The 12,095-nt window shown below is 55.6% G+C and overlaps 1 protein-coding gene across 3 annotated transcripts in view; it reads right to left on the reverse strand.

Moving 5' to 3' along the window:
• Nucleotides 1–675: 675 nt before the first annotated feature.
• BMP6 (bone morphogenetic protein 6) overlaps nt 676–12,095 on the reverse strand; it is a 161,375-nt gene continuing 149,955 nt past the window's right edge. Inside the window, exons 3-7 of one of the 3 annotated variants that reach the window (XM_070778433.1) lie at nt 11,449–11,597; nt 10,649–10,846; nt 3,131–3,207; nt 2,252–2,362; nt 676–2,155 (exon numbers count right to left, since the gene is read on the reverse strand). In XM_070778433.1, coding sequence (XP_070634534.1) covers nt 2,006–2,155; nt 2,252–2,362; nt 3,131–3,207; nt 10,649–10,846; nt 11,449–11,597 — 685 coding nt within the window. In that variant the 3' untranslated portion in view covers nt 676–2,005. The other 2 variants (XM_019985909.2, XM_070778434.1) reach the window with 2 other exon arrangements.

Raw genomic sequence — 12,095 nt, forward strand, 5'->3', positions numbered from 1 at the left:
AAGATAGTGCCGCTGCCATGGCCTTGTGTGGGTGTTGACACTTGACCGATTGCTTATTACTGTTCAAGGAATACTTCTGTCTCTCCTGCAAGATTTCATTTGGGAATGTGAAGCCAGAGTCCCTGTGAACGTCAGGATTCGATGTCTCTCGTGGAAACTGTGGACGTGGGAAGTGCCACACAGCTCGTCGTGACCCTTCTAAGAACTCCTAGGAAGGTTGTGATTGTCTCTGCCTCCCAGGAGGGGGCAGGAGGGCTGCACGAACTCTCCCAGGTCGGGTGTCGGGGACCGGGAACACCCCGCGGCCCCGCAGCAGGTGGCGGCAGATGCCCTGTGTTCGGTCCGCCTTCAGGAGGCCGCCCATCTCCTGTGTGCAGAGGGGATTGACTCGACCTCCAGACCAAGGCAGGCAGGGTTGCAGTCGGCCATGTCCCTGGTGTCCTGATTCACGCCATCCTGGGTATAAAGCCCTTTTACCGACGCCCTTGGAAATCAGCCGCCGTAGGCCTAGGCTCCCTTAAGGTATGTAACCTGTACATCCTTCCGCATCAGTTAGCCCTCCTGATAACACCCTTCGCCCCACCGCCCTTGCTCAGGCAACATGGCTGCTTAGTGAGAAACGAGACCCCGTCCACTGTCCGCAGCAGATGAAACAGCAGGATCCTGGCCAGCCTCTGCCTTAAAGGAGATCTTTATTCATGTATGGTTCACAGATGTTCTTAAAAAAAAAAACCCAACTTTCTAGAGAAGCACAATCTTCATGAGTGGCTTCGGCTTTGCATTGAGTCTTGTTTTAAAAGAAAATCAAAGTGGTACAATTTGTTTACACTATGATACTTTCTAAATAAACTCTTTTTAAAAAAAAAGTCTGGTGTTCCCGTAAATGTTACAGCAAAACAGATATAAAATAGACAATAAATTATAGTTTCTATTTACAAAAAAGCTGTGAGTGCAGATATAGATCATAAATGTATTATTTAATCAGTTTAGTATGAATTGGTTTCCTAGTACATGATCGTGAACAAGACATCTTAAGAACATCCTCATCTTTGATCTGAGTCTCATTTTCAACAGGAGAAAACCATGATTTCGGTTCCCAACCCACACGCCTGTCCTAACCCCTTCCTCAGTCTAGATGACTTAGGAAGTCCTCAGCCCATCGCTTCTACTGGTCTAAACCCTTGGTGCAGAACGCTATCCCATCAAAGAACTGCGTTACCAACACAGGAGAAGTGGCGGTCCTAATGTAAGTGAGCTTTTCAGAGAGCCATCCCCCATGGGAAGGGGTGCAGACGAGTCGCTCGGGTAAACGATGGCTTTAAAAAGGCTTCTCTTCTGTGGAGCCTCCCCCTCAAAAAGAGGGTCACTCACTCCCTGCTTTTGGTACTAGCACAGAAAACAGCAAATGCTGGGACGAGGAGAGGGGTAAAGGATGTAGTTTAACTAAAATAAGTGTATCTTCTCTCACCAACAAAATGCCCACATGACAGCAAGACTGAGACAAAAGGCACTTACTTGCAGGCCGCCCAGCTGAGACCCACGTTCCCAGGGCAAGATCGGAACAGAGGTGTATCCGACCCTTCCGTGATCTGCAAACTCTGAGAAGCTACTGAACCCGCTGATATTTGAGCCAAAGAAGACTTTTACTTCAAGATTATTTTCCCTATTTACTCTCTAAAACCACAAGGATCTAAAGCAGTAACTGATTTTGGTGGGCTTGGGGAGGGTGCAGAGGGGAACCCCTCCAAGTTACATTTCTGCAGTCCCCAGACTTCAGACGCTCGAGTGCTGCTTCCTAGAGCCCGATGGCTACTCACAACGCTCACGGTGTGAGCAAGGGGCGGACAGGGTCCCTTCGGGTCTGCGTTGGGCGGAAAGGCCAACGCCAGCCGAAGGTGGCCTCGGGGTCTCCTCCTGTGTCCCGGGGGCCTCTGTGGGCTTAAGGCGGACGTGATCCAGGAGTCCAGGCAGTGTGTGCACAGCGTCCCCAGCCACTCACCCCGAGTCAGTGGCACCCACACGCTCGTACGACCATGTTCCGGTACTTCTTCAGGATGACATTGGAGTTGTCGTCGAAGTAGAGCACCGAGATGGCGTTCAGTTTCGTGGGCGCGCAGCACGGTTTGGGGACGTACTCGGGGTTCATGAGGTGAACCTGTTCCAGAGACGAGAGGAGGGGGCGGCATTAGGGATGGCCCCCAGTCCTGGCTGACCCCCCGCCCCCCGTGGCGTGAAGCCGGCCAGCGCTCACCAGGGTCTGCACGATGGCATGGTTGGTAGCGTTCATGTGTGCGTTGAGAGGGAACGAACATTCTCCGTCACAGTAGTTGGCAGCGTAGCCCTTGGGGGCAATGATCCAGTCCTTAATTGAACACAAAAGGAAGCGACGAGGGGTCAGCACACGGGCCCCACACCCCCTGGGTGCTGAGGAACCCCGTGAGAAGGCCTCGCTCACGTGGGGCAGCTAAGGAGACAGACACGGGGTCAAGGACGCATGAGGGGCAGAGTGAGGTGCAGACCTGCTCAGTCTGACTCTGGAGCCCTGGTTCCCACAGCTGGGCCCACCTGCCCCGGCCTGCCTGCAGGCCTGCAGGTGGTCGGCTCCAGGAACCTGGGCCAGAGGTGCCTCCTGGAGTCCAGGGTTCCCCTGTCCCCATAAGGCCACCTGCACACGGGAACCATCTCCAGTCACGTGGCGCCTAGAATTTGCCTGAGCAGCGGCTTCAGGAAGGAGGCAGCACACGGGTGCCCTTCCAGTCTGGGTGAGCTGATAACTGTCAGATCAGTTTTTCCAGCCCTTTCTCGAAACGCAGTGCACACTGTTGAAATGCCCAAAGCAACGCAGGCCCTGGGGACTGAGAGAGAACGAGGGGAGAACTCTGGGCTGGCTGCGGATCTGCAGGGACTCGGAGGCCATGCACCTGGGGGTCCCTGGAGAGGTGCAGGGGCAGGGGGCTTCAAGCACAAGTGGTCGGGCTGTCTCCCCTCCTCTCCAAGACCTAGGCAACTGAAAGGCTCCTAAGTACCTTCCCAGGAGGAACCTTCCCGACCCTGAAGTGCAAGGTCTCTGATGATGGCAGCCGCTGCCTTCAGGACGAGAGGAGGCCCTGAGACGGTCAGGAGCACTCACCTGCCACCCCAGGTCCTGGAAGCTCACGTAGAGCTCATGCTTCTGGCAGGCCGTCTTCAGCTCGCTGCTGTTGTAGTCTGCTGGGGATCAGAAGGCGCACCCATAACTCTCTCATTCCCTCCTTCACAGCCTCACCCGGACCCTTGGCCGCGGGCGAGCCCCCACTGGCCGCAGCCTGGGGCACCCAGAGCTCCGCAGGCTGCCAGCTGCTCGGGCGTCTGACACGCTGTTTCCCCTCTACCCCAGGGTCGGGCACACCGGCTCCCATCTCGACACGCCCGCACTGACCCGAGTGGACCTTTCAGCAGCAGGGGCATGTCGTGACCCCCTGTTGGACCAAGAGGCCCCAGAGCGCTAACTCAGAGGACACGATTCACGTTCAAGACAAACACACTAGCAGGTTCCGATTCTAACGGGGACCATCCTGAAGCTGCTTGGAGCCTGTGAGGATGGCTTGGGGGGTCAGGAAGGGCCTCCTGAAGGGGGCGCCCTGGAGCCAGGAGGCCAGGAGTGGGGGGACACTGCTGTCCAGTCCCTTGACCGGGTCAGTGTCCCCCAGCCCCCACTAAGCCGCCCCAGGAGAGCAGCACCCGGCACAGCAGCAGAAGCGTGCACACCTCTCTGGAGTCAGGCCCCGCTAGTCTGGTTTCTCACCCGACCCCCGCTCATCGAGGGCTGACAGAGCCGCTTCTGTGTGGCATGCCCTTGCCAAGAAACGAGGGGCCCCATCAGACGAGGCTTCTGTCCTCCAGCAGCTCGGGGAGCGGCAGGGGTGATGCGTGATGTGCCCAGCTCACTCCAGCACAAGACAGAATCTGGATGCCGTGCACGGGGCTGCTGGAGAGAAACCCCCTCGGGAGGTCAGAGAAGGCACAGTCACGAGGCAGAAGGGGAGAGAACAGTCATGGAATGAGTGTGAGGACGCGTGAAGAGTGACCCAAACTGTGGACTCTCCCGTGTGATCACTCCAGCTCCTCATGGGTCCCCAGAGAGCCCAGGATGGGGTCTGCTCCCCAGAAAGAACTCAGGCCAGCCTGACCTCTGGGGAAGGGGGATTGGAGATGGAGGCCAAGTCCTGAGACCCGCGTGATGGCTCTGGACATGGGGCTTGGGGGAGCCCGCAGGTGGGCAGGCACGTCCGCGTGTGGAGCGCGACCTGCCGGATCCCTGTGGGGGGCGGGGGGAGGCCCGTGTCCCAGGCTGCTCTTCTCAGAGGGGGAGCGAGGGGCTGTTCCTCCCCTGTGTCCCTTATAATCCAACTGGAATCCTGAGTGCAGCACCCCCCCAAGGCCCAGGAGTTGCTCCAGAGTATCATCAGACAGGGGAGGGGGCGCTGCAGGAAGCCCTGAATCCCTCCAGTAGACAGACCAGCGGGGGGCATCAGAAGCGGGCAGAGCCCCTGACCTCGTGGCACCTGTGCCCACCCCAGGCAGGGAGGTCAGGACGGAACGGGACTGGAGGACCCCTGGCTGGTGTCAGGATGCAGGCGGGGGAGTTTCTCGTCTTGCCGGCTGGAACCGAGATGACGTGGGCGAGGGCTCCCGCCGACACTCCACTCTGGCTGACCCACGGTCCCACCCCCGTTCTGGCTCTTTCTTCCCTGGGGCCAAAGGCTGGGAGATGCTCAGGAGAGCGGAGGTTGCAAAGAGATGGACACAGCTAGGCAACTAACCTTTTAAAAGGCATTGGGGATTTTGTCATTTCGACCTTAAATTCAGATTTTAGGGCCCGTAGCTTGGCTCCCAGATGTCTCGGTCAAGAGGTAGAGGCTTGTCCAGGGTTTTTTAAATGAAACCAGAACTTAATTCTCCACAGCTGTGGCGGACAAGTGTGGCATGAGTGATTGGAAAGTTGAATTGTTCCAAACTCCATATTCATAATACTTGACTCGCTTTTGCCATTAAGCCCCTTTAGGGTAAAAGTTGCCAAGGAATGAAGCTGACTAGAACTTGACCTTCTCCTCCATCCCTAGGGTTCACCCCTTATGAATGTGCTATTGGCCAGTAGGCTGAATAATCAGAGGCATAAACAGATGCTGCCAGACACTCAAATAATCCATCGAGTACTGCCATCTCCCAGGAGAGCACTGGGGGCCGGGGGCCTCTAGCTAGGGACTGGGGACAGAGGGACATGGAGCAGAGAGTCTCAGGGCTCAACCTTTAAGGGATATCTCTGTCGTCAAGATCCTTAGCTCCCTATTCTCTTATTCATCAAGACAAAGGCTGAGAAGAGATCAGAGCTCCGATTAAATGGAGCTGTGTGAGACCTTGAAATCCTGCAGCCACAAACGAGTAGGATGGGCCTTCACCGCTGCCTCTCCTGCTAACCATCTCGCCGTAAACAAAATCGAGACACTGAAAATCAAGCTGCCCTCTCCCCGCCTGCCCCTCACCTCCCCAAACACTTTATGAGATTATCGACACCAGAAATCCTGCAGCGTCATGGCACAGGTCTGGGCTTCCCCTGGCAAGCCTCGGAAGCCCTGTGGATCATGGGGTACATGGGAGCCAGAGCCGCCTCTGGGAGAAGCTGGCGGATCCGGCCGAGGTGGGACAAGAGTGGTCAGACCGGTGCAGACGGAGGTGCCGGGGGGACAGCTGCTCTTTGTCCCTGACCTTGTCATTCTAGGCTGGAAGGGAGATGAGACCAGGGAGCTGTTGCCTCTAAAAAACAAGTTTCCTCTGGGAGGACTAGCCTGAGCTCGGAGAACCTGGGCCGTGTGGACAGCATGCTCTGTGTGCCTGCTGTTCCAGTGTTTTCCTGGCCGAGCGTGGGGCCTGCAGCTGGCGTGGCCTGGGGTGGGGGAGGGGCACGACCAGCCCCCGACAGCCCCGGGTGGGGGGGCGGCAGAAGCCCTGGCTCCTCCCCTGGGCCCTGGTTTCTTAGGCGCCCTGCCTGTCTTTTCCCTCCTCTGTGTTTCTTCTCTCTCTTCCTCTTGGGGCTGGAAAGGCGGCAGGGGTGCCGCTGACCCCAGGGCTTGGGCTGGGCCGGGGCCGCCCAGACTCGGATGCCGCCGCCTCCCGGGGCTGCCCAGCCCCGCCTGGGCGTGAGGAGGGCCCTGCCCTTCTCATCTAGGCCACCCCGTGGACTGTAGCCCGCCAGGCTCCTCTGTCCATGGAATTTTCCAGGCAAGAATACTGGAATGGGTTGCCATGCCCTTCTCCAGGGAAATCTTCCTGACCCAGATATCGAACCCATGCCTCCTGCATTGGCAGGCAGGTTCTCTACTGTCTGAGCCACCAGGGTAGCTCAATACCTTTGAAGAACTATAAACAGCTACGTCACAGCCCTGACCCATGTCCATTCTACCCAAGCATCGTGTCCATAGTGGATGAGCCCACTCACCTCTGGCACATCCACCCATGGAAGCAAATAAGGAACTAGAGGGGACACCTGCCAAGAACTAAAAGGCTGAGCAAACACTGATCTGTGAGGAGAAGAGCCCCTAGTTTGTGGGCTGAAGTTCCCTGAAATCTACAGCAAAAGATGTGATAATTATAATAAAGTACCCGCATCGCTGCTTTGCAAGTGATGAGTTCTACTTACTTTTCTTAAGCTGGAAGCATACTGAATGGTCCCAACTGGAAAGTTCAAGAGGTAGAAGATATGAACTAGCAACAAGAAGGTCAGCAGTATATTTACATGTACCAGAGCCACCTCTCCTCCCAGGATCCCTAAAGATACATGTTTGGGTGGGCTGGAAAAAGACAGAAGGAGAATTTAAGAGATGCTCACAGGTAGCATCTGAATCAATGAAGAGCTCATTTTGGAGAGAGAGAGAGTCTTGGGAAGTTACTGGTTCATGACAGTCAGCAGGGCTGAGTGACGGCACCACGAACATGAAGGATGAAGGGGACCCAAAGTTAGCTAATCCGATTGGACATAATTGTTCCAAGTGGCAGAAAATGTTTTAAAACCATCTGCCAAAACATGGAGCAAGTCTCACCCGTGGTGTTGGCAGCCAGCTGCTAACATGGCAGAAAATCTCAGACTCACCAGCTGAACTGAAATCGCATTAACTACTCCTGCCCCAAAGATGTCTAGGAAAGATCTTGAAAAATGAGCTAAAACAGAATCTAGAATCGCCACACAGAACCATCCCTCAAGGCCATTTGTTCACAACTCTTGTAATGGGTCGGTCAGGTGTCAGTCCCCCTGGAGACAAAATCATGGAACCGGAGAGAAAGATACTGTGGAAGAAGCAGGTAGAATGAGACCATCTAATGAGAGTTCTGGGAACCGTGGACAGGGTGGGCACCACAGGATCAGTGGCTGAGTCACTAGAATCCCCAGTGGGCTTGCACCAAGCCCACTGGGGATTCTAGTGGTAAAACGTGTCAGAACGATGAATGATACGGTCCAGACGATACGCAAGCCCACTGGAGAAGTGCAAACCGGGGTAAGTGAAACCCATCCAGGGAGACTTGGGTCCAAACCCACTGTTCTGGTGCATGTGTTTGGAAAGTCCACTAGAAGGCCAAGGAGAGATGTGAGAGCAGATTTGGGGGAGGACGGGGAGAGGCAGACAGGCTCGCGGCCCTTCCTCGTTGAGGATTGGTCCTGCCGTCTCCAGATTTGGCAGCTCAGCTTTAAACACAGACGCATATTTCCCTGCCACGTTTCAGCTGGAGGACAGGCAGCTGGAGGACTGATGTGCTCACTCCTCTGCCCAGCAGCAGGACGGTGTCTGGTGGGCTACCCTGCTGGTCGTTTGAGTGGAGAAATGTTAATTCCCTAGGAGCACATCGTGGAAGACGGGGGCAGCAGGGGGCAACACTCTCTTCCTTCAACCTCCGGAAAGACTCACAAGGAGAAGTCCTGTCTGGACTCACACAGTCACACGCGACCACAGTGGTCTGTCTCAGCAGCATCTACAAAGTGCATAAAGACCCAGAAGCGCTTGGCCCCACAACAGCCCAGAAATAAACATGAACCGGCTGGTCTGTGCCCCTGGGCAGGAGATTGTTATCTTTCTGGAAATCCTTTCTCCAAGAGCAAGTGCCTCTGCACATCCATCCCCATTAATGGCAAGAATAAGTAAGGAGGAAAGAACCAGAGAGAGCGAGCAGGGGACTTCTTGGCGGTCCAGTGGTTAAGAACCCTCTTTGCAATGTAGGGGACGCAGGTTTGATCCCTGGATGGACAACTAAGCCCGTGAACCACAACGAAGATCCTGCATGCTGCAACTAAGACCTGACTCAGCCAAAAAATAAAGAAATATATGTTAAAAAAAAAAAAAAAAAGTAAAGCAATACTTCAGTGGGTCTAACCGGATCATTAATTGGACCATCTTGAGAGAGTCTTTGAAGATAGTGGGGGGTCGGGGGGAGGACTCTCCAGAGTAAGGGGTTTAAACCCCCTTTTGCGAGGGCAGAGGCGTTTGTTAGGAACTCTGCTTTCCTACCCCTGAAAAAGGCAGATACACTTGCCTCTTCTTACAAAGCAGTCCACCTTTAATACTCATATTTAATTCAAACTCATCAAACTGGAAACAAAATGCTGAAAGGGACTTGGAAGAGAATAATTCAGTGATGCCACGGAAACCCAAATCAGAGATGACATGTTTTCTCAATTAGAAAAGAAATTTTATGTGTGTACTGGTGGGGGGAGGGGAGGTGGAATAAATCAAGTGAAATTTTCATTTAACAAAAGCAATCAGCATCCCAGAGCTGCCTTCATGTCTGAGGTCCCAGCACCAAACTGACCGCAGCTCGTTAATGTACGGCCGCCATTGGCGGGCTGCGCCGCCATGCCCCGAGGAGAAGCCCGGGATGATTGCTGTTCCGAAGGCTTCCTCCACCGCGCACACAGGAAAGTCATCACTTCTTCTTTTTCTTTAAACCCTAGCCCTGACTGTTTCTAGCAGTAAACACAGGAACACCCATGCTGGGCGACGCTTCCAAGAAACAGCAAGAGGACAAGCGGCAAAATGTCACATCACGCTGGGTGGCGCCCCTTCTGGTTCCACATCCAAGTTACTGGGAACTGAAACGGCTGAGTCGGAATCCAGAGTGAAGACACTGCTTCCCACAGGAAAACTGGGTGCTTTGGAAAGTTCCACGAACTCTTTCCAGCCGCAGATGATGACATTGTTTTAAAGCCACCTGGAAGAGTTAATGCATCTGCCTGACGTATTTTACATCCCTTCTAAGGAGCCTGACATACCTGCTAACAACTTCCTATGGCTGGAGGCACCTCATCTTTGAGCCAGAGCGATGCTCCTCATTCAATCCCAGCAAAGCCACTGAGCATCAAGTGTGCCCACCAACCGCTGGGTAAACCGAAGCCAAACTGGATCAGGTTCGTCCTGAGTCACAAAGCAGGGCTTCCCAGGGTGGCAGTGTGAAAGCACCGGTGCCGCCGATGCAGGGAACAAGAGAGATGCGGGTTCAGTCCCTGGGCCAGGGAGATTCCCCTGGCACGGCAACACACTCCCGTATTCTTGCCTGGAGAATCCCATGGACAGCGGAGCCTGGCAGGCTACAGTCCACACGGTTGGAAAGAGTCGGACATGACTTGGCACATGCACACACGCTAAGTTACAGAGCGCTGATGAGGAAAGCAAGATCTCTGACTACAAATCCCAAAGTGAACCCTCAACTTGGTGCCTGATTTCCGGGCTAGTTAAAGGGAAAGGAAGCCTGGAACCTGTAAGCACCCAGCAAGATGCACCTTGTTTTGAATTCAACACTGACCAGCTCTGTGCTGCCTATCAGCGCCTGCATGCCCTGCCTCCTGTTCTGAAGACTGGCTCTGCATGGGAGGGAGCCTGTCTGCAGGACTGCTGAACTGACACTCTGGCAGAGAGGGCTGTTTCCTCTCTCTTGCCCTTTGAACCTGCCCATTCAGGGCAGGCGGTGGGGGGTGGGGGCGGGGCTGCACCCCACCCCCTAGCTCCAGGCTCTGCTGAAGCTACTGCAGAAGAGGCGCTCTCATCCTGAAGCTGAGGTTGCCTTTCTCAGCACATGTCGAGCTAGGCTTTCTGAGACCACCACCAACAAAGGAAAAAGGAAAGGGGATTCCTACTATCTGCTGAGCCCGTGGGTCTCACCACATCTCAAGGCAGAACACCGAACTGCCCAGTTGAATGAAAACCAATGAAACCCATCAGAGAGGGGTGCCGGAACTGACTTGCCATCACTCCCAGCCGAGAGCACTGACCGACACGAGCCCGCCTTCTACAAAGGCATGAAGTCTGTCTGTCACCACTTCCCGGGCATAATGCAATTTGGAGGAAATGCAGTCATTCCCTGGATCTTTATGGGAATGAAGAAGAGCTGGGAGAAATCTGATCAGACAGAAGGATGCTTTTCTGGGACAGCAGACACTGAGGCTGTCTCAACCTGCAGACGATCTTGGGGTCACAAAGGCTCCCCTCTGACGGCCTAGGCGTCCGTCCAGATAATCCAGGGCACCTACAGCTGCACGTGGGCCTGCAGAGCTGGGCAGCGCCTGCAAGCCTCGGCAGGTCCTGTGTCCTCACAGACACCCCGGGGCCCACATGCGTCCCTGACCCACCTGAGGCGCTGGAGGCCCGCGACACGTCCTGGGCCGGGGTGGAGCGGTTCCGGGCCTGCTGCCGGCGCCGCCCGGGGGCCGACCGGGCACTGCGCACGTGGACCTCACTGGCCTTGAAGAAGGCCACCATGAAGGGCTGCTTGTCGTAGGGGCCGTCCCTGCCCACCAGGCCCGCGGCCCCAGGGCTGATGCTGAGCCCTGTAGGCAAATACGGAAGCGCACCTCTGAGATGTGGCACCGAGCCTGGTGTCCACCTGCAGGGCACGCCCGAGCCTCCCGGGTGCCCTCAGAGAGGAGGAGCCCACATGCGGGTAGACACAGGGCATCCTGAGCCCTCCCCCCTCCTCCTGCCGAGGTCCCAGGAGGCAGGGCAAGGGGTGGTGGGGCCCCCAGTTCCCCTGTTCCTGCTGCTATCTTCTGTTCACACCCATCTTCCCCATCTTACGTCTCCCACCCAGGAAGGTGACTTCATGGGCTGACTGGGTCCGGCCCGAGGGGACTAGGACCTGCCAAGCTCTGACACTGCAGGAGGGGGTGCAGGAAGGGCCCCCACAAACCTACTCAATGTCAGCACCTAGAGCTCACCCCGGCCTTCCTCTTTAACTCAGCACCCAGCTCCTACCCCTCTCTGAGGCTCCCGGACCATCTAACCGTCCCTGAGTCCTTGCCAGGAGGCCCTGGGGCAGGACTCTGCTTGTCCACCAAGGCTCCAGGAGGTCGGGAAACGGGGGGCCCGCCTGGGGACCACGGCTGCCCACACCTGCCGCCAAGGAGGCAAAGGCCCGAGTCCCTGAACTCACCATCACGCGTGACCACGCTCAGCTGCAGCCCCATGTTGTGCTGCGGAGTCAGGACCCACAGGTTGCTGGTGGCCGTGATGTCAAACTCCAGCCAGCCCGCCTCTGAGGCCCACACAGCACGCGTGCCCAGCAGAAACAGGTCCGAGTCTCTGGAAGAGAGAGGAGACAGAGGGTGAGGGCACAGGGCCCCGGCTCAGCCCGCAGTCCTGCCAGGCGTCAGAATGCAGGCAGGACGGTGGCCCCTGCCCAGCGCAATCAAGGGGAGTGCGCATGAGCTGGGGTGCCACACCGGCTTCCTCCTGACACGGGAGGGCCCTCCACGTCCGCGGGAGCCTCACAACTGCTTGTGCCAGAGGTTTTTAGATTTAAGAAAAAATAAATAAGTAAACGGGCCTGTGGTTGTTCACTTTATGGCTAATGAACTCTAAAAAGAAAATGGAGGGGTGGGGGGCCGAGAAGAAAAGGATGGAAAAAATACTAAAATCAGGATTAGTAAAGATGAGCATTTACTAAACTTTGATTTTTTTTTTTTAATGAGGGCCCAACAATCCTCACATGTTCTTAGTTCCTGTGGAAGGGGAAACCAGGGTTCACATGCTATTTCTGAGCATCAATACTTTTCTTTTAATCAACACCTTTGCACACGG

The sequence above is a fragment of the Bos indicus genome, chromosome 23 (genome assembly GCF_029378745.1).
Source record: "Bos indicus isolate NIAB-ARS_2022 breed Sahiwal x Tharparkar chromosome 23, NIAB-ARS_B.indTharparkar_mat_pri_1.0, whole genome shotgun sequence".
In the NCBI taxonomy this organism is placed as follows: domain Eukaryota; kingdom Metazoa; phylum Chordata; class Mammalia; order Artiodactyla; family Bovidae; genus Bos; species Bos indicus.